The 21,995-nt window shown below is 43.1% G+C and overlaps 1 protein-coding gene across 7 annotated transcripts in view; it reads right to left on the bottom strand.

Moving 5' to 3' along the window:
- The window catches only part of LOC144604008 (CREB-binding protein-like), a 96,343-nt gene that overhangs the window by 68,607 nt on the left and 5,741 nt on the right, over nt 1–21,995 (bottom strand). For 2 of the 7 annotated variants that reach the window (XM_078417996.1, XM_078417995.1), the window contains exons 3-6: nt 6,770–6,946; nt 4,128–4,377; nt 2,232–2,345; nt 409–642 (exon numbers count right to left, since the gene is read on the bottom strand). In XM_078417996.1, the coding sequence (XP_078274122.1) occupies nt 409–642; nt 2,232–2,345; nt 4,128–4,377; nt 6,770–6,946 (775 nt within the window). Of the gene's footprint in view, nt 1–408; nt 643–2,231; nt 2,373–4,127; nt 4,384–6,769; nt 6,947–21,995 lie in introns of all 7 variants that reach the window. The other 5 variants (XM_078417994.1, XM_078417990.1, XM_078417991.1 and 2 more) reach the window with 4 other exon arrangements.

Raw genomic sequence — 21,995 nt, forward strand, 5'->3', positions numbered from 1 at the left:
AACAGGAGACAGAGACTTGTTTTGTGATTGTAACATACATGAAAGATTTGGCTGTGGATGTAGGAAGCATGACCAGTAAGTTCACAGATGATACAACGGTTTGTGGAGTTATTGACAATGTGAGTAGGTAGTTTTAAGCTTGAATGTGAAATGAGCTGAGAAATGGCAGATGAAGTTTAATTCTAATAAATGTGAAGTGAAGCATTTTGGAAGAACTACTGCAGCTAGGACATACACCATAAATGTAATGACTTTAGGGGTATCGAGGAGCATAGAGACTTTGGCATTCAAGTACCATGAGTACATTGCCAGAAAGAGTGGTGGAGCAGAGTCGCTGATAACTTTTTGAGCAATGTTGAGGTGATTTATCTAATAAGTCTTTGTGCTGAGGCCTTACAGCATACTTACCCAAAGGGTTTGGCCTCATTGACTGATGGACTTGAGGCTGTGCTGTCTGCTGGCCTTGTACCTGAGGCTGTGGCTGCGCTTGTGGTTGGTTACCATAAGGCAGTCCAAGTGCGGCGTAAGCTCTCTGCATTGAACTGGGGTCGATAGGATTTGAATTGCTGGATGTGCCTTGTGGACCACTCCCAACTGAACCCACTGCATTTGGTAATCCACTCGGCAAAGAGCCTAATAGGGCTGCAAAGTAAGATGTGGTAAAATTATCATTTATATATAAAGCTGAACGGTTGTTACACATCATGCAAATATAGATAACTTGCAAGCAAAGGTTACACATCAGGGAAATATTAAGTTGACAAAATGCGCATTAATACTTTTCATAACTTTCTATGTTCCTTTTCTGAAACAGGACAATGAATGTGTTTGTATATGATCTATTCTAAAGAAGACGGGTACAAACAAATGTCTGATGTAGAGAATGTCCATAGGGAGCAGGTTCATGGCTCCTTTAAAATGCCTATAAAATGAAGAGGACGTTTGACAAGTGAGCCTTCTTAGGCCAAGGCATTGAGTTGGGATGTCATGTTGCAGCTGTAGAAAACATTGATTCGTCCGCACTTGGGAGTATTGTGTACAGTTCTATGGCAATACTGCAGGAAGGTTGCCTGAAATAGAGGGCTATGGTTACAAGGACAGATTGGGAAGGCTGGAAATCTTTTCGGCACCCTCTCTAGCTCCATCATGCCATTGTAATAGTGTGGTGACTCGAACTGCACAAAATACTCTAAGTGTGGCCAACCAACTTTTCTCCTGACCCAAAACGTCACCTATCCATGTTTCCAGCGATACTGCCTGACCTGCTGAATTACTCCAGCACTTTGTGTCTTTTTTTAGTAAACCAGCATCTGCAGTCTCACCGCTCAAGAAGCTTGAGACATCCAGGGCAGAACAACCCTCGTAATTGGTATCCATTCCGCCATCTCATTTACTTGCTTCATCTCCAGAACAAAGTGGCTCCTATGTTTAACCTCTATTTGCTCATCCATCTATTCTGACAACACTGCTACAACCTGCAGCCTCTACCACCCAGTACAAGGGCAGCTGGTGCCAAGGAACATCACCACCCACAACATTTCCTCCAAGTCATGTACCATCTTAATTTGAAAGTATGTGGTTGTTGGATCTAAAACCTGCAACCGCCTACAACCTCATGTGGGAGTACCTTCACTAGCAGTACTTCAAGGCAGCTCAAAAATGCTTCTGAATGACTATTAGGTTTAGGTTTATTATTGTCGTGTGTACCGAGGTACACTGAAAAGTTATGTTTACATGGTGTCCAATCAAATCAGATAATACTATACATGAATAAAATCAAGCCAAACACAAGTACAAAAGAGAAAGACATTGGAGTGCAGAATATAGTTCTCAGCATTGTAGCACAACGGTTCCAGAGAAAAAGTCCAATGTCCACAATGAGAAAGGTCAGAGAATTGGCCCTCTATCCGAGCTTATGGAAGGCCGATTTACAAGTCTGATAAAAGAGGGGAAGCTGTTCTTGAGTCTGATGGTGCACACTTTCAAGCTTTTGTATCTTCTGCCCAACAGGAGCGGGAAGGAGAAATGTCCTTGGTTATGCATGGGCAATAGCTAGAAAAGCAATAAATGGTAGCCTTATGAACAGCTCCTACAAGCGAAGAAAAAACTGGCCTACAATTTTCACCAGGCTTAACATCATAGACTGTCCATGTGTATCACTTTGAAACCAACAAACTCTATGCATTCACTTATCCTGCCAATATTTCCACTTTGTAATGAAGGTGACTTACTCTGCTGATTCCTCTTGTCACTGGCATTTTTCAGGGGTAGACATACAGGACAGTCATGTCGAGTGCAGTTTTTCCAGTGAGAAATGATCTGTCTTGATGATGCACAGTGAGCAACTGTGTCAGAAAAAAAGACCCAGAGATCTATCATTAACATGGGGGGCACATGGTCAGAACTAACTGGGCAGCTGCAGATCATATGCCTTTGAAACATTAACCACAAGCTAAAACTTACAAAACCATGCTAAAAAGACTGAAACAGCTGCGAATGGATAAGTGCAATTTGAAACATGACGATTCACAGCTATGCAAGTTAATAATGCGGTTCAATTTTACACTGAATACCCAATGTCAGTTACAACATCAGAGCGGGTATGTAAAAGAGTAGAGTTACACAACCACTGTCACACGGAGCCAGACTTTATATTGATGGTTACTACAGTACAGCTCACCCCCTCCCCATGACAGTATATGTTAGAAGGTGGGATAAAATATTTCTAGGTAAATACAAAGCTTGAATTTGCATCAGCTATGTACGTCCTGTGATATTTCTTAAATCAACACCTTTCAGAATTGTACAACACAACACCAGAAAATAATTTCCATCCAAACCACTTCTGTAACCATCAAACATTAGAGCCAGATAATACCATAAATTCCACAGATCATAATTATGAATTTCCTGACCTTCAGGTCCATTCATTCCAAAATCACCTAAATTCTTTAAAAAATGGTTAACCAAAGATCATTTAAAAATTGTTTTAGTGCTTCCTCACTATTTATAGTTTTTAAAATACCACCGTAATGAAGATTGAAAATTTTGCAAAAGACAAAAGAAAGTATTTTGTGTTCTGGCGCCTTAATGGCTAAATGACTGTTAAGTATCCTGACTGCAAAAGGACAGTTTATGTTGGTAAAGTGGTCAAAACGTTTCTGCACCAACAGCAAATGAATCTATCGGACACATACATAGATGGTCTCAAACTTTCAAACCCCCCCCCCCCCCCCCCCCCCCCGCTGACATGCAATATTTTTTTTTTACAGACACTTAGCCAGCTCCCATTGAATACTACAACTGAATATACCCCCCAATACTATTCTTGTCAGTTCTGTTTCTGATGTACTGACTATTTTTTTAGCACTTTTATTATTTGAGAAATTAGGCTAATTAATTTGTGCGGCATGGTGGCTCAGCCATAGAGCTGCTGCCTCACAGCACCAGAGATCCAGGTTCAATCCTGACTACGAGTGCTGTCTGGGCAGAGTTTGTGTGTTCTCCCTGTAACCGCGTGGGTTTTCGACAGGGCTCCGGTTTCCACCCACATCCCAAAGATACAGGTTTGTAGGTTAATTGGCCAGTAAATTGCCCCTAGTGTGTAGTAATGCAGAAGTGGGTTAACATAGCAGTGTGATGGTCGGTGAAGACATTGGGCCTGTTTCCACGCTGTATCTCTAAACTAAACTAATCAAACCCTATAAAGCTGAATCTCCATACACAAAAATCCACACAGTGAACTTTCTGTTAAGTGCATCCTTTATTAACCAATGTTTTTGGATGACGTTTCAATAATTGAAACTCAGTCTCCACACATTGTGATAATTTTATCTTCAAAGCCATGTACAGGGGAACAAATAAAATGAACATCTTTTAAGATCCAATCCTGTTTATTATCACATCCACTAACATAAAAATGTACTTAATGAATACAGAGGTCTTCCGACCAATATCATTTTATATATTTAATAAATGAATAAACATACATTTACTAAAGGTTTTAAATGTTCATTAGTAGTCAAAATAGATAACTTTGAGGTTCTTATCTGTAGAACTCTATTTGAACCTCTCCATTTCTGACTACAATGTGCAGTTGCACAAAGAGTAACAGCAAGTATACTTACCCTGGCAGGATTTGCCTGCTTGACAGTGGGTCATGTGATTCAGGACGTTTTTCATGGTTCGGCAGTGTGGTAGTGCGCAGGGCCGCACCTCACCATTTGCCTGTTCTCTCCGCTGACATTTGTGCGCATGAAGCAGTAGGACCAGCTGCTGCTGTATCAGTTTGCGTTTTTCTGGATCTGCAGTCGGTGCAGATCCCATTCCTTGTGTTGGCACCTGGGATGGTACTTGTACCATTCCTACTTGCTGAACCTGGGACTGAGAAAGGAAGGAAAGATAGGAGGGAGGAAAGAAAGAAAGAAAGAAAGAAGAAAGAAAGAAAGGAGGGAGGGTGGGAGGAGGGGAGAGAGAGAGAGAGAAAGAAAGTGAGAGAGAGAGAGAAAGGGAGGGGGGGAGGAGAGAGGAGGAGGGAGGGAGAGAGGAGAGAGGGAGAGGGGAGAGAGAGGGAGAGAGGGAGAGGGGGAGAGGGGAGAGAGGGGAGAGAGGAGAGAGGGAGAGGGGAGAGGGGAGAGGGGAGAGAGAGGGAGAGAGGAGGAGGAGAGAGGAGGAGGAGAGAGGAGGAGAGGAGGAGGAGAGAGGAGGAGGAGAGAGGAGGAGAGAGGAGGAGAGAGGAGGAGGAGGAGGAGGAGGAGGAGGAGAAAGGAGGAGGAGAGGAGGAGGAGAGGAGGAGGAGAGGAGGAGGAGGAGGAGGAGAGAGGAGGAGAGAGGAGGAGGAGAGAAGGAGGAGAGAGGAGGAGAGAGGAGGAGAGAGGAGGAGAGAGGAGGAGGAGGAGGGAGGAGGAGGAGAGAGGAGGAGGAGAGAGGAGGAGGAGAGAGGAGGAGGAGAGGAGAGAGGAGAGAGGAGGAGGAGGAGGAGGAGGAGGAGGAGGAGGAGGAGGAGAGAGGAGGAGGAGGAGGAGAGGAGGAGGATGAGAGGAGGAGGAGAGGAGGAGGAGAGAGGAGGAGGAGAGAGGAGGAGGAGAAGGAGAAGGAGGAGGAGAAGGAGGAGAGGAGGAGGAGGAGGAGGAGAGGAGGAGGAGAGAGGAGGAGGAGAGAGGAGGAGGAGAGAGGAGGAGGAGAAGGAGAAGGAAGAGGAGAAGGAAGAGGAGAAGGAGGAGGAGAAGGAAGAGGAGAAGGAGGAGGAGGAGAGAGGAGGAGGAGGAGAGAGGAGGAGGAGGAGAGAGGAGGAGGAGGAGGAGAGAGGAGGAGGGGAGAAGAGATGGAAAGAGGGAAAGAGGTAAGAAACAGACTCAAAATCAGGATCTTTTTTCTCAAATGAAACACAAAAAACATTTATAAATGAAATAGAACAGAGGTACTTGGTGAATATGGTGTTCACTCCCTCCACAGATGCTGCCTGACCCCCTGAGTTCCACAAGCACTTTATGTTTTGCATGAAACTGCACAGCTCCATTACTGCGTGTCAAAGCCATAGCTTATTCGTAAAGAATAAGCTATGGCTTTGACACACAGTTATGGAGCATTGCAACTCGGAAACGGGCCCTAAAGCACATCTTGTCCAGGCCGACCAAGTTGGCATACTGGACTAGTCCCATTTGCCTGCATTTGTCCCGTATCTCTCTAAACTCTTCCAATCCACATATCGGTCCAAATGTCTTGTAAAAGTCATAATTGTATCTGCTTATATAGGTTCTTCTGGCAATTCATTCCAGACATGGACTACCGTCTGAGTTAAATGTTACCCCCGAGGTAACTCTTAAATTTCCTCTTAAGGCTGTGTCTTCTAATTTTAGAATAATCTATCCTGGGAAAAGAGACCGATTGAATCATATACTTTTCTCTTGAGTTGGCAAGTCATTCAAACCAAGTAAAGCCACCTTCCCTAATTTAGTGTAATCAAGGCAGGAAAAGTTTAACATGTTTTCCTCTCATCCCTTTGACAGTTATCCAATGACTGAAACATAGCTGGAAGATAATGCAATTTAGGTAGTTGGCAAACCCCTTTTTAATAATAATTTAATTAAACAGCTGAAAAAGAGCACTATTTACATCAGCAAAATGCAATGCATTATCAGCCTTTATGTGCTGGTGAAAATACGTCTTTTTTAAGATACAGCATGGAAACAGGCCCTTCAGTACACCGAGTCCATGACAACCATCGATCAGCCGTTCACACTAGTTCTATGTTGTCCACTTCCTACACAGCCGGGGCAATTTACTGAGGCCAATTTACCTACAAACCCACACGTCTTTGGGATGTGGGAGGAAAGAGTAGCACCCGGAGGAAACCCACAGTCACAGGGAGAGCGTACAAATCCCACACAGAGAGCACCCGAGGCCAGGATTGAATCCGGGTCTCAGCTTTAAACGCAATAAGTTTAGTTTAGTTTATTATTGTTACGTGTAAAGTGTAAAGGTAAAGTGAAAAGCTTTTGGTTGTGTTGTATCCGGTCAGCGAAAAGACTATACATGATTACAATCAAGCAGTATACAGCTACAGATGAAGGTCACACCTTTAGTGCAAGATTAATTCCAATAAAGTCTGATTGAAGATAGCTCGAAGGACTCCAAAGAGGTAGATGGGAGGTCAGGACTGCTTGTTAACTCATTGGAGACCTTCAAACCATCATCACTCTAAGCATAAGATTTAATTTTAGGAACAGTTCAATTATTTGCAATAAACAATATGTAGCACAACGCTTACCATGTTCGGCACATTTGTAACTTGAGTACCCTTTAAATCAGCTGGAAATGGAGGCAGACTATTCGAAAGACTACTTTTGTTTTGCAATTGAGGTCCAACCCCTGTAGCTCCTAACTGCTGTCCACCTGCTTGCCCATATCCTTGTCCGAATAGGCTTTTATTACCTGAAATTCCCATCTGCAAAAAAAATGTTAACCTGGTTATTCTAGTCAATGAGTTTTGGATCACTCCAGAAATATAATTCCATTGACATTTTTATTATTTCAGTTAGAAACAAAAGGACAGAATTTCAAAACTGTGTCATGCAATAAAGAGGAATCCATATCATAATGACATGTAAACCACTCAAAATTAACTTGCATCAACATCTTTAGTTTAGTTTATTATTGTCATGTGTACCAAGTTACAGAGAAAAGCTTTTGTTTGCGTGCTATCCAGTCAAAGAAAAGACTATACATAATCACAATCACGCCGTCCACAGATAAAGATAAAGGGTACAATATTTACTGCAAAATAATGTCCGATAAAATCCAATTAATGATAGTTCAAAGCTCTCCAATGAGGTAGATGGGAGGTCAGGACCGCACTCTAGCACTGACAGATCACAGGTTCTTGCCAATGTTCCCAATCCTCATGGCATCAGTGCTGTGCTGTTTGGCTGTGTTTTTTCTATTTCCAGAGCCACTAAAGGATGGGTTAATAAGTTTCTTCTGCTACTGAGTATCAAGTTAGACCTAAAATGCTGGAGTAACTCAGCGGGTCAGGCAGCATCTCTGGAGAAAAGGAATAGGTGACATTTCGGATTGTGACCCTTCACCAGACTAAGGAAGGGGGATACTGGAGGTATGGGAAGATACAGAACAGCGAGGAAACAGGCCCTTCGGCCCACCGTCCAGCGCTGACCAGTGATCGCCTGTTCACACACTAGTTCTGTGTTTAGTTTAGAGATAGACACAGAGTGCTGGAGTAACTCAGCGGGACAGGCTGCGTCTCTGGAGAGAAGGAATGGGTGACATTTTGGATCGAGATCCTTCTTCAGACTGGTTAGGGAAAAGGGAAGCGAGAGATATAGACGGTGATGTGGAGAGACATGGAACAAATGAATGAAAAATATGCAAAAAAATAACGATGATAAAGGAAACAGGCCATTGTTAGCTGTTTGAGAGGTGAGAATGAGAAGGTGGTGCGACTTAGGTGGGGGAGGGATGGAGAGAGTGGGAAAGCAAGGGCTACTTGAAATTAGAGAAGTCAATGTTCTTACCACTGGGGTGTAAGCTGCCCAAGCAAAATATAAGGTGCTGTTCCTCCAATTTGCGCTGGGCCTCACTCTGAGGGTGGAGGAGGCCCAGGACAGAAAGGTCTGTGTGGGAATGGAAGGGGGAGTTAAAGTGTTTGGCAACTGGGAGATCAGGTAGGTCCAGGCGGACTGAGAGAAGGTGTTTAGCGAAACGATCGCCCAGTCTACGTTTGGTCTCGCCGATGGAAAAGAGTCGACATCTTGAACAGCGGATACAGTAGATGAGGTTGGAGGTGCAAATAGACCTCGTTAGAAATACAGCACGGAAACAGGCTTTTCGGCCCACCGAGTCCGTGCCAACCATCGGTCGCCCGTTCACACACTACCACTACGTCACCGTGCCGCCCAATTCTGGTGAAATAAAACTGAAAACCTGAGGGCCCATTTAACGTAGACAGGTGCGGGAATCTCAGTCTCCGTATCTCTGGGTCAGACCCACACCGGGAGCACCGCGCGCGGTATGGATTACGTTTACTTTACTTTGTTGTCAAGTGTATTGAGGTGCAGTGAGGGGCTTTTTTGTTGCGTGCTGTCCAGTCAGCGGTGGGACTGTGCATGGTTGCAGTCGAACCTTTCACAATGTGCGGATGCAGGATGAAGGGAGTAACGTTTGGTGCCAGGTAAAGTACGATTAAAGATAGTCTGGAAGTCTCCAGTGGGTGGATGGCGGGTCGGGACCACTCTCGGGTTGTGGTGGGATGATTCAGTTGCCTGATAACAGCCGGGAAGGAACTGTCCCTGAGTCTGGGGGTGTGCGTTTCCACACTTCTGTGCCTCTAGCCTGGTGGGAGAGGGAGAGGAGGGAGTGACCGGGGTAGGACTGGTCCTTGATTGTGCTGCTGGCCTTGCCGAGGCAGCGTGGGGTGTAGATGGAGTCGATAGAAGGGAGGTCGGTTTGTGCGACTGGGCTTGTATTCACTGTAATTTAGAGGGATGAGAGGGGTTCTGATAGAAACGTATAAAACTCTTAAGGGATTAGACAGGTTAGATGCAGGAGAAATGTTCCCAATGTTGGGGGGAGTCCAGAACCAGGGGTCACAGTTTAAGAATAAGGGGTAGGCCATTTAGGACTGAGATGAGGAAAAGCTTTTCCACCCAGAGAGTTGTGAATCTGCGGAATTCTCTGCCACAGAAGGCAGTGGAGGCAAATTCACTGGGTGTTTTCAAGAGAGTTAGATTTAGCGCTTAGAATTTAGCTCTCAGAATCAAGGGAGATGGGGAGAAAGCAGGAATGGGGTACTGATTGTGGATGATCTGCCATGATCATATTGAATGGTGGTGCTGGCTTGAAGGGCCGAATGGCCTACTCCTGCACCTATTTTCTATGTTTCAATATCAAGTGTACAATAAATTGTAGCCTTGGCTGAAGCAAGACAATTCAACAATATATAAGCTATATAAATTTCAGATAACTGACTTCAAATGTTTTACAAAATGCTGGAGTAACTCAGATCAGGCAGCATCTCAGGAGAGAAGGAATGGGTGACGTTTCGGGTCGAGACCCTTCTTCAGATTGATGTCAGGGGGGCGGGACCTGCTGCCTGACCTGCTGAGTTACTCCAGCATTTTGTGATACCTTCGTTTTGTACCAGCATCTGCATTTATTTTCCTACACTCAAATGTTTTACTTTTAGTTATCATGATGATTGTAAGAATATTATTACTCTGCTGGGAGAATTGGGACAGAGCTATAACCAGCTTGATGCCTCTGGGTCACGGAGTGATAAATCAATCCTGGTATTCATCCCAGAGCTTCTCAAAGTCCCCAGCAGTCTGATTCTGTTAGTTACCTGCCATTGTGTGGGTTGAGTGATCCCGATATTTACTTGGCATTGGGCTACGGTTTATTATTGTCACGTATACTGAGGTTCAGTGAAAAGCTTTGCTTTTCATGCTATCCAAACAGATCAGATAATACTATACATAAATACAAGTCAAACTCAAGTACGATAAATAGAGCAATGGGGAAGGTACAGAGTGCAAAATATAGTTCTCAGCATTACAGCACATCAGTTCCATTTGAATGAGTCAGGTGATCCTGGTGTTTACCTGGCAGGGCAAGTGTGGCACAAACTTACTTGTTAATCATCAGCCCTGTCTGAGCATCTACCTCTAGCAAACGTGAGCCGCATCATTTTCTAAGCAATTGAGAATGACACTAAACTCTACAATCATCAACAAATATCTCTTTGACTTTATGATAGACAAGAGGTCTTTGATGAAGCAGCTTGAGGTGGTTGGGCTTAGAACAGTCGCCAAAAGAACTCTGCCGAAGACCTGAACTGGGCCTGGGATGATTGACCCTCAATAGTCACAACCATCTTTGGGAGTTTTCTCCCTCTCGATGTCCAGTATCTGTGCTTTAGAAAGCTGTTAATTGATAACATGTCACTTTATTGCATTGTTAATATTAATCTCCAAAAGCAAGACATAGGCGGAAATAGGATGGAAGTAGGCCTTTGACACACCGAATCTGCTCTGACCATCAAACACCAATTTTTAAACTCATTTAACTCTTCACACATTCCCATCAACCCTCAGATTCTACCATTCATCTGCACATCACTGGCAATTTAGAGTGGCCAACTAACCTACCAACCTGCACATTTGTGGAATGTGGGAAGAAGTTGAAGCACCTGGGTAAAGCACGTGGTGACAGATAGACTGCAAAACTCCACATAAACAATTGTGGAAATCAGGATCCATTGTGCTGAGAAGCAGCGGCTCTATGAGTTGTGCAACTGTGCCACCCTGAAAATGTGCTATCAGATATCTGTTTTTACAACAACAAAATTAACAGAGAATGGTCTTGATCCATCATGCTGTGTGTTACGGTCCCACATGCTCCTGCAGTGCTGAGTATCTCACTAGTGTCTTTGGGTTGTTAGTTCATTAATTTAACACTGTAACACCACCAAGCAGTGCTAACCATAATCATAAAGTGTTCCTGCCTGGTATGCCAAGCTCTTTTATTTTGAAGGCAGAGATAGGTAGAAAGGTAGATAGATTTTTGATTGGTTATGGAGAGAAGGCAGGAGAATGGGGTTGGGAGGGAAAGATAGATCAGCCATGATTGAATGGCAGAGTAAACTTGATAGGTCGAATGGCCCAATTCTGCTCCTATCACTTATGAACTCTGTTTCCCAAAGAATTAAAATCACCCTGGATTTCAACGATACCTGCAGAATTAGCACTGACTGACTTAAGCCAACAAACAAGAATAGATGCACATCTTGCTGGGATAGTGACACACATCTTGCTGGGATAGTGACACATAACAGGAGATTTTGGTCAGCAAAAGAGAAGAGAAACACCAGACAGAGGATAGCAGGCAACTGCTGCAATAGAGTTGCCTGAGAGTTCCCCAGGACAACACAGATAGCACCGTTACCCAAGGATAACACAAAACCAAAGATAGTGACCACAGACTAGATCTTGTGGCAGCTGTGACTTATCGACCATGGCAGTTGCGTCAGTATGATCATTAGGGTGACTGAGAAATTTCTTGTGTGAGAAGAGAGAAATGCATCATCTAAAATATCCTAAACCACCTTTGTACTCAAATTACCTGGTCGAGAGCCAACATGATAAAATGGGCTATGTTACAATAACTAAAATCTGCAACTGGGGTTAGAGGCAGACCATCCAACACAGTTTGGTCTGTTCATAACTCCATGCCAGCCCATGCGTGGCTCAGGATCTTGCCAAGACCAATTCACAAGCTGGTCTTGACCTCCGTGATTAATACAAGACCACAACAAATTGTGAAATTGTTTTCTAGCACAGCGATAATTCATTGAGAACCAGGGTAACAAAATGATCATTCAGGGAAAGACTATATAAAATACTTACTACACTTTGTATGGACAATCAAAGAGCAGCAGACAACACTCGAGAAAGTCTTTGAAATCAATGCATTTTTAATGCTAAAAACTGATATTATACTTGTATCACTGCTGCAAACTCAGTGCTCAAAACCCCATCTCACGCTTGAATTGAGTATATTTCCAATATCCATCTACGTCTCTGGCCAAAATTTGCAAAGAAACACAATATTAGTTGCAGAATGTTGCATTAAATACAAGTAAAATTAACTGATCACTCGTTTAAGGCATGGGTAAAGTGTGGAAAAAGAAATTGACATGAATTCTGCAGAAAATTTTATTCTCCCATAACTGTCTTGTTGAATGGCAACAGATTGGGAGCTTCAACGATATTAAAATAAAAGCCAGCACAGTATACATCCTTAGCCCACAAAAGTATTCTCATCTCATAGTCGGTGTGGACAGGGTGGGCCGCAGGGCCTGTTCCTGTGCTGTACTATTCTATGTAAGTTTTATGCAAGTCATTTAAATAGAGTTACTATTCATAAACACTGATATCAATTTTGTGACAAGTTTGTATAGGAAAGAACTACAAATTCTGGTTTAGACCGAGGATAGACACAAAATGCTGGAGTAACTCAACGGGTCAGACTGCATCTCTGGAGAAAAGGAATAGGTGACATTTTGGGTTGAGACCTGCAGACTGAGAGCCAGGGGAGAGGGAAACTAGAGGCATGAAAAGGTACCGGAAAAAAAAAAATCAGAGCCAGCGGCATGCAAGGAGCCCATGGCAAGTTTACTTGAGGAACAATATTTCCACCCCCTCACAATTTCAAATAAATTCTATACTTAACTTAATTGAGAATAAATCTTCTGGGATACTTAATTTACTAATCTAGCAAAATTCTGTTAGCAAACTGGTCTTCCATTAAATTGAAACAGTATGCATGGTGATACAGAAATCACCTGCAATAAAAAGCTAAAATTGCAGAAAACAATTTTGTTTCTGAAATTCATTCACAAGATGTGGGTGTGAGGCACTGCCCTTGAGAAGGTCTTGAATTGCTGCAGTCTTGTGTGGTGAAGTGACTCCCGCAGTGTGCCATGTCTGAGCTAATGAAAGACTAATGACTGAGTTCTAAACTTCAACAAATCAGAACAAGAATATTCAAAATCATGCTCAATAATAATAGCATCCACAAAAGCAGTTATCTAATTTCACACTAAGTTTTAAAATTACAATAATTTGCAACCAACAGATTTAATAATTTTTCTCCTCCTGTAAGGATCACTCTTTTCATCACTCCCAATCAGGAGGTTAGACAGTAGTCATTTCCTACACCAATCAGCTAAGAAAGCTTACTGAAACATATTTGATTCTATAAGAGATTTGGCAAACTGGTCTTCATTATATTGAAAAGCATGCACAGGCCTACTCCCACTCCTGTTTCTTATGTTCTTAAAATACAAAGCGACCCAAGGTAATTTTGAACTGCCATTGTCCTCCTTGTGGTGAAGCCTTAAAAGACTCCACAAACCAGGCTGTTATGTGGGACCTTGTCAAAGGCCTCGCTATAATCCAAATGTTCGATTTACTCATGTTTACAATAATGCAATTGACTCTTTGGGGTATACATCCTTGGGTTCTGAAGCTCTTTTCCATTATTATGAAGAACCCTTAATAATAGCGGGCAGAAAAAGAGACATGGTCAATCATTATCATTAATAGGAACCACTAATTATGGACATGCTACTATTGTATTGTATGATCCTGTCCATGTTCTTTAGTAATATTATAAGAAACTAGACGATCCATGGACCCGTTGGTACGTGAAGAGGAAAAAAATAGTCAAGGCAAATGTGGGTCCCTTGAAGACAGAAGCAGGGGAATTTATTATGGGGAACAAAGAAATGGCAGACGAGTTAAACCGTTACTTTGGATCTGTCTTCACTGAGGAAGATACACACAATCTCCCAAATGTTCTAGGGGCCGGAGAACCTAGGGTGATGGAGGAACTGAAGGAAATCCACATTAGGCAGGAAATGGTTTTGGGTAGACTGATGGGACTGAAGGCTGATAAATCCCCAGGGCCTGATGGTCTGCATCCCAGAGTACTTAAGGAGGTGGCTCTAGAAATAGTGGAAGCATTGGAGATCATTTTTCAATGTTCTATAGATTCAGGATCAGTTCCTGTGGATTGGAGGATAGCAAATGTTATCCCACTTTTTAAGAAAGGAGGGAGAGAGAAAACGGGGAATTATAGACCAGTTAGTCTGACATCAGTGGTGGGGAAGATGCTGGAGTCAATTATAAAAGACGAAATTGCTGAGCATTTGGATAGCAGTAACGGGATCATTCCGAGTCAGCATGGATTTACGAAGGGGAAATCATGCTTGACAAATCTACTGGAATTTTTTGAGGATGTAACTAGGAAAATTGACAAGGGAGAGTCAGTGGATGTGGTGTACCTCGACTTTCAGAAAGCCTTCGACAAGGTCCCACATAGGAGATTAGTGGGCAAAATTAGGGCACATGGTGTTGGGGGTAGGGTACTGACATGGATAGAAAATTGGTTGACAGACAGAAAGCAAAGAGTGGGGATAAATGGGTCCCTTTCGGAATGGCAGGCAGTGACCAGTGGGGTACCGCAAGGTTCGGTGCTGGGACCCCAGCTATTTACGATATACATTAATGACTTAGACGAAGGGATTAAAAGTACCATTAGCAAATTTGCAGATGATACTAAGTTGGGGGGTAGTGTGAATTGTGAGGAAGATGCAATAAGGCTGCAGGGTGACTTGGACAGGTTGTGTGAGTGGGCGGATACATGGCAGATGCAGTTTAATGTAGATAAGTGTGAGGTTATTCACTTTGGAGGTAAGAATAGAAAGGCAGATTATTATCTGAATGGTGTCAAGTTAGGAGGAGGGGGAGTTCAACGAGATCTGGGTGTCCTAGTGCATCAGTCAATGAAAGGAAGCATGCAGGTACAGCAGGCAGTGAAGAAAGCCAATGGAATGTTGGCCTTCGTAACAAGAGGAGTTGAGTATAGGAGCAAAGAGGTCCTTCTACAGTTGTACCGGGCCCTGGTGAGACCGCACCTGGAGTACTGTGTGCAGTTTTGGTCTCCAAATTTGAGGAAGGATATTCTTGCTATGGAGGGCGTGCAGCGTAGGTTCACTAGGTTAATTCCCGGAATGGCGGGACTGTCGTATGTTGAAAGGCTGGAGCGATTGGGCTTGTATACACTGGAATTTAGAAGGATGAGGGGGGATCTTATTGAAACATATAAGATAATTAGGGGATTGGACACATTAGAGGCAGATAACATGTTCCCAATGTTAGGGGAGTCCAGAACAAGGGGCCACAGTTTGAGAATAAGGGGTAGGCCATTTAGAACGGAGATGAGGAAGAACTTTTTCAGTCAGAGGGTGGTGAAGGTGTGGAATTCTCTGCCTCAGAAGGCAGTGGAGGCCAGTTCGTTGGATGCTTTCAAGAGAGAGCTGGATAGAGCTCTTGAGGATAGCGGAGTGAGGGGGTATGGGGAGAAGGCAGGAACGGGGTACTGATTGAGTGATCAGCCATGATCGCATTGAATGGCGGTGCTGGCTCGAAGGGCTGAATGGCCTACTCCTGCACCTATTGTCTATTGTCTATTGTCTATTGTCTAAACCTCTCCTGCGGGCCCGGCAACCCTCCCCAACTGACGACCTGTGGACCCGTTGTTGGTCGGGGAGTTTCCCCCGGGGCTGGGCGAGGGGGGAGAGAAAAGGGGAGAGGGAGCCACTCACCCCGGCCCCGAGCAGCAGGAAAGCAGCCGCAAGGTCGTCTTCTTTGACCCTCTGCCGCAGCACTGCACCACGGGAGGAAGGTCAGGCACAGGGCACTCTGGGACAGGTGCCGTCCTCCTGGCGCTGCTGCGCGGGGGGGGGGGGGGGGGGGGGGGAAGCGCATTTATTAAAGTTTATAAAGTTAATTACTTTTAAAACTTTATCAATGCACACCGCAGGCGAATGGTGGGTAAGATGGGCCTAAAATTGTTGTGCTATCGTGTACCGTTTTGGCTGTATTTCGGGAACAAACATACAAATATATTAACATACATACAAGATTAGAATTTGATTGATAAATAGCAATCAAAATCACAGTTACAGCTGTGTCAACAAGATCGCTACCCATTAGGTTGACAGTTGCACTTTGTTAACAGAGACGCCTTGAAATCACAGACTACAGCCACTTGACATAATGAGTTTCACTTGACATAATCAGCCTTTGATATAAAATACTGAATTTACAAAACATACTATCTACTGGAGGAGTTCAGCAGATCGAGCAGCATTATGTGGGGCAGCAGAAGAATTGTCTGCCATGCGGTTCAAAATCCTGCCTGGGTCTTCCAGCAGTCTTTTGTATCCCCACGTTACATAAACAAACCGCTTTTGAAATATATATGGAAAAAGATTCTTGTAAAGGAACAATCAAAGTATATCCATCTGTTCAATTATATTTGATGAAAGCAGAATGTTACTCCTAGAAGTGCATCGTGATTTAGAAAAAACAGAGATTTTATAACGAGTCATGGGTGTTTGATTGTAATATGTACCAGGAATGCATAAAGAAATTCTTAGTTGCTGCAGCTTCACAGGCACATTAATACAACAACACAATTATATATAATAAACAATATGCAATAAATTAGCAGTTATATGAGGGAACCAGACCACAATAGTGCAAGACGAACTACATAGGGCAACCTTAAGAAAGGGGAAAGGGTTAACCAAGTGGCTCTCATCAGAATCAATCACACGTGCTCCTGAGGATGATAGTGATCGAGGAAAATTGAACATGCCAGAAATAACTGCAAAATTGAGAATTTTGAGAACTGAGGTAAAACTCAGGGAAATTACAATCACTGGGAAAGGGTTGGCGGAGATGTATCTATGACCTATGACCTGATGAACCATCCTAGTCAATGTCATTTTCTTCATGCCCACTCACGATTTGTTAATTAATTTTATTATTTGTATGCTCTGTCCTTTCTTCACACAATCCTCACCCCAGTCATTTTCCTGACCTGTTTTCTTGTTGTCCTCTCAAGCATTCCAGATTCTTCACCCCCATTCCCCCCTCAAACAATCCACAATATTTAGTTTGAAGTAAAAAACAAGTGCGGGAGTAACTCAGACGGTCAGGTAGCACCTGTGATGGGAATGGATAGACAACATTTCGGGTTGGGACCCTTCTTCAGCCCTAGTTATTTGATTTTCTAGAACTCTGCTCAGCATAAATCAGGCGTCTCTGGCTAAACCTCCCTAGTTAGTTTAAGGGTATTTTATTGGTTTAGAAAATAAATAATCTTCCTTGGAAAATATTTTACCTCAGCAGACCTGTGCAGAATGTTGCAAGAACCACACCAATGTTGAACAAAAATGTTTCCGTTTGTTTGTGAAAAACCTGCTTCATTCACAAAATTGTGATATTAAACTAATAGTGCAGTTCCGTTGTGCACTCTAAATGCCAAAACATAACCCCTTAACATTTAAAGTGGCTTCAGGGTGTCCACAATATGGCTTCAGGGTGTCCACAATATGGCAGGAGTATGCTCCAAAGAAAATAGGATTCTGCATCTTTGCATAACAAAAAGATGCAATAACCACTAAACTTAAAATTGCAAAGATGTATTATACAGGGAAAGAAACTGAACACCTGTCATTATTTTTTTACCCCAAAGCATACATCCCTAAATCCACTAACATTTTGACATTATTTCCTAATGGACCTCACAGAACAAGGTCACTGACTAACTAAATGTTAGTTGGGCCAGCAATGCCCTACCCTACAGAAGTAAATGTTTTAAAAAATAATGCCTGTGGTCTGAACTATAATGCAACTTTTAAAATAGATTGCAGATTCTAGACCTGTACTGCTCTAATCATTCTATGTAACATCAGGCTGAACAATACTTCAAAACATCTAATGAGAGTGTTATGTTGAAAATGTAATAGTTTACACATAAGCATCAAAATAACTACCAGCGGTAGTATTATTTCTGAAGTTGTAAGATAGCTCAATACCAAGGTGTGATGAGATTTACTAGTGCATAAGCGTGAATCAGTTTTCAATATAAATGAAAGTAGTTGATATATGTAATGTGTTACTGGCTTAAGATACTGCAATCTTAGATTTTTCGCAGAATTACCAGTGCTTTAAAATATCCACTTTATCCTTCATAGGAAATAGTGAATGGTGCATTGTTAATAAAATGACAAATATGTCACATCGACTACATACACGGGTAGATGATTACCTATGCCATACATACAATAACAGCTTTGCATTTCAATCCTTTCACAGTAACAAACATGATGTGGCAGAAACACAACAGTTACAACAGTGTAAATTCAGTACCTCAATTATAATTGGAATGTTACCTCTCAACTGTAACAGTTTTGAGCTGGTCACATAAATAACCATGAATAGAAAATGCTGTTGAAATACATCAAACATGCTTGGATTTCAGCTATTTTTTGATGTATTATGTCCCTTTCCCCACAGTTGAGCGCCATTAGCAATAGCCGGGAACTAAGAAAACTGCCATACATTATTTTACAGGAAATATTTCCATGACATGAAAACAGGGAATCAAATTTATTCCTTGATAAACATCCTTATTTAAAATTCTTAGCATTTTTAGATAGGTATTTTTCAGGGTATATGTTTTCTTTAGAAAAAACATTACATTTTAACAAAAATAAAATTTTACTCCAGAACTCCAAGTCCACAGATTTGACTGTTTTAAACTGTCCAACCAATCATAAGGACTTCCATCCATATTTCATTTTTCCATTTTCCCCATTATTATCTTTACCTTCCCCAGAAGCCAATGCATAAATAACCTTCAGGCTGTTAATTTTGTGCTTCAATGCAATCGATTGATTGGAAGGTTAGTGCTGCAATTCCACATAAAAACTGATAATGTACAATAAGTTCCATTGTTGAACCTATACATTCCTTTTGATTTGGATGAATAAAATAAACGGGTCTTTTAAAAAAAAACTTCCACTTGGTGTGTATAAGAATCCCTTTCAATAGATTTCTGTAATTAGTGCACATGTAACAAAAGAGAATTTAAATTTCCCGTAACATACTATCACTTCATATGCTGATTAACTACTTGGTTCCTTTAGGGTCATCTTGTTTTGTTCTGAAGGAACCAAAATTAAAGGTGAAGCACAGATACAAGGACAAGATTTAAAAAGCACGAGGGTAAGATGGGATGCCTTCTTTTCAGCTACAATGCCCAGTAAAGTACACAAATATAAACTCAGTGGCAGATTGACAGCATCCAACTTATATCAGAAGACCAAGAAACACTATATCAGTCGACATTTTGACCGAAGGGAGGAGGACAGCGTGCTGCACCAATGCAGGAGAGGTTTGGGCCCAACGGGTTGACTTGGTCTAGTGTTCCATTAACATTCCGGAGGTATAATGATCTCTCAAGCCCCCGCAGATTAGATGCAAAAGATGCGTGGTGGCACAGGTCGAACTGATGGATCTGTGCGTGCAGTTTGTCAGCGCTGTCTTTGGAATTAACACACAAAAACTAGCTACAAGTGTGGTGCTGGGCCGCACCCACTTTCGGAAACACCTCTTAACGCCACCTCGTTCAGAGAGGAGCGCAACCAACTGCTCGCTTCCAGCCCTCGCCCACCTGCCGCGGCGTTTCAGCAGCCGGGGACCAAAACTAAATATCCAAACGCAACACCCAACTCGATTTCCACCCTGGTGTAATTCGAAATCGCGATTATAAAAGCTCGTACGAATGAGGTTAAGAGGCAGCTCCACGAACAGGGAGCGGACAGTGGTTGCCGCCGCTATAGGACACGCTGCTTACGCTTGCCTGATTTCCTGCTCCGGCGGAAAGCTTCCAACCCAGCCCGGCAATAATGCAGTACACAGAATTCCTGCAGAAAGGTGGTGCGCGGGATTTTACACTTTAATACACACATTAGGGCAAACGAATTCACCCGCCGCTCACCAGATCTGAGCAATACTTAAAGGTCAAACGAAAACCCATCCAAACACCGTGTTACAAACGACAGGACCCCCGCCTCATTCCGACGCACGTTTTTAATACCAACGTTGGTATTTTGGGAGGAAATTTCGTTGCATATCCGTTTATATATCACAGATGAAGAAAAGTCGTCTCATATTACAAATGTTCCTTTTCTTTAATAAAAGGACAAGTGGTCGGGCGCTTCGGGTCCTTGGTTAAAGCCCTGTCCCAGGCCAGGCGTGGCAGGCGGAGCAGCACGGACGTTTGCATCCCACAGTCGAAGGATTGGCGGTGTGTAATTTTACAGCAACGTTCACACTTCTGCGGGGTTTATACACGTTTGCGTTGGTTCAGGTAGTTTATTATTCAGGCCGAGAAGTACTCTAGCTGTACATTATTGCTTAACAGCTTAGGTCCGCAATAACCGAACACACTGACCCTTCGGCCCACCGAGTTAATGCACACCAATATTCCAAATCTAAGCTCGTCCATTTGGCCCCTATCCCCCCAAACCCGAGATAGACACAAAAACTGGAGTAACTCGGCAGGACAGGCAACATTTCTGAAGAGAAGAAATGGGTGACGTTTTGGGTCAGACCCATCTTCAGACTGGTTAGGGATAAGGGAAATAAGAGATATAGACGTTGATGTAGAGATAAAGAATAATGCTGGGTTAAAATGTGGTCGGAGAATGCATCACAGAGGGGGAGCAGTGAGCGAGGATGCTGCAGAACTCTCGTCGGAGAGAGAACGTCTTCAAAATAGACATACCTTGAGGAGATTTCGCAGTGGAGCAGACGAAATATGTAAGAAGGAACTGCAGATGCTGGTTTACACCGAAGATAGACACAAAAAGCTGGAGTAACTTAGCAAGACAGGCAGCATCTCTGGAGAGGAGTGGGTGACGTTTCGGGTCGAGACCCTTCTTCAGAAGGTTCCCTTATCGAGAGTTCTACAACATCCTCTCTCGTTACTACTCCTCTGTGATGCCTCCTACAACCACATTTTAACCGAGCATTCTTCTTTATCTCTCTACATCATCGTCTATATCTCTCGTTTCCCTTATCCCTAACCAGTCTGAAGAAGAGTTTTCAAAACTGCACTTCAAAAAGTCAGAGCAATGCAGCAGGGAAAATGGCTCTTTGGTCCATCGTCCATGCTGACCATCAAACACCCATTTCCACTCATCCCTTCTCCCTCATTCCCATCAATCCACCCCCCCCCCCCCCAGATTCCTACACATTCAGAGGCCAAGTAACCTCCTACCCTCGCGCCTTTCGAATATGGGAGAAACCTGAAGCACCCGGCGAAAACCCACACAGTCACGGGGAGAACGTGCAAACTCCACATGGACATCACTGAGTCTCTGTCACTGTGAGGCAGTGGGTCTACCAGTTGAGCCACTGTGCTGCCCCAACCTACTGGCTCAATCGACAAGATTCATAAGAGTTGTAAAGGATAACATATCCATGGCTAAAAAATTTCAAGCAGGAGTTTAAAACAGTTATGCATCAGTTCATTATGCTTCAGCCACTGGACAAAAATAATCTCTAAACTGGTACCATCAATTGAACATTCAAACCCCGTTTGGATACATTATCAAGGAGGCAGTACTAGTTGGCCAAATCTGATACATCGAACCCCACTTTCCCTCCAGATACTGCTTGACTCGCAGACCTCTTCCAGCAGTTTGGTTATTGGCATCACTCTGTTCTACTGGATGCAAGTAGTAACAACGTGAATCTGAAGAAGGGTTCCAACCCGAAAGATCGCTTATTCCTTTTCTCCAGAGATGCTGCCTGACCCGCTGAGTTACTCCAGCATTTTGTGTCAACAATTCGCTCTCAGACATCACCAAAGATGTAATTTAATTAGTTACTCGTTTCATCTGTTGTGGGCGACCTTGCTGTGTGCAAAGTGCCAAAACAACATTGGCTGCACTTCAACTTGGCAGTGAAGTGCTCTGGGATGCCCCACAGACGTCAAATATTACACAAAATTTGTTCTTTACAAGTAATTATGATGACTACATATCCACTGTCTAC

Source organism: Rhinoraja longicauda, chromosome 21, assembly GCF_053455715.1.
Source record: "Rhinoraja longicauda isolate Sanriku21f chromosome 21, sRhiLon1.1, whole genome shotgun sequence".
Lineage (NCBI taxonomy): Eukaryota > Metazoa > Chordata > Chondrichthyes > Rajiformes > Arhynchobatidae > Rhinoraja > Rhinoraja longicauda.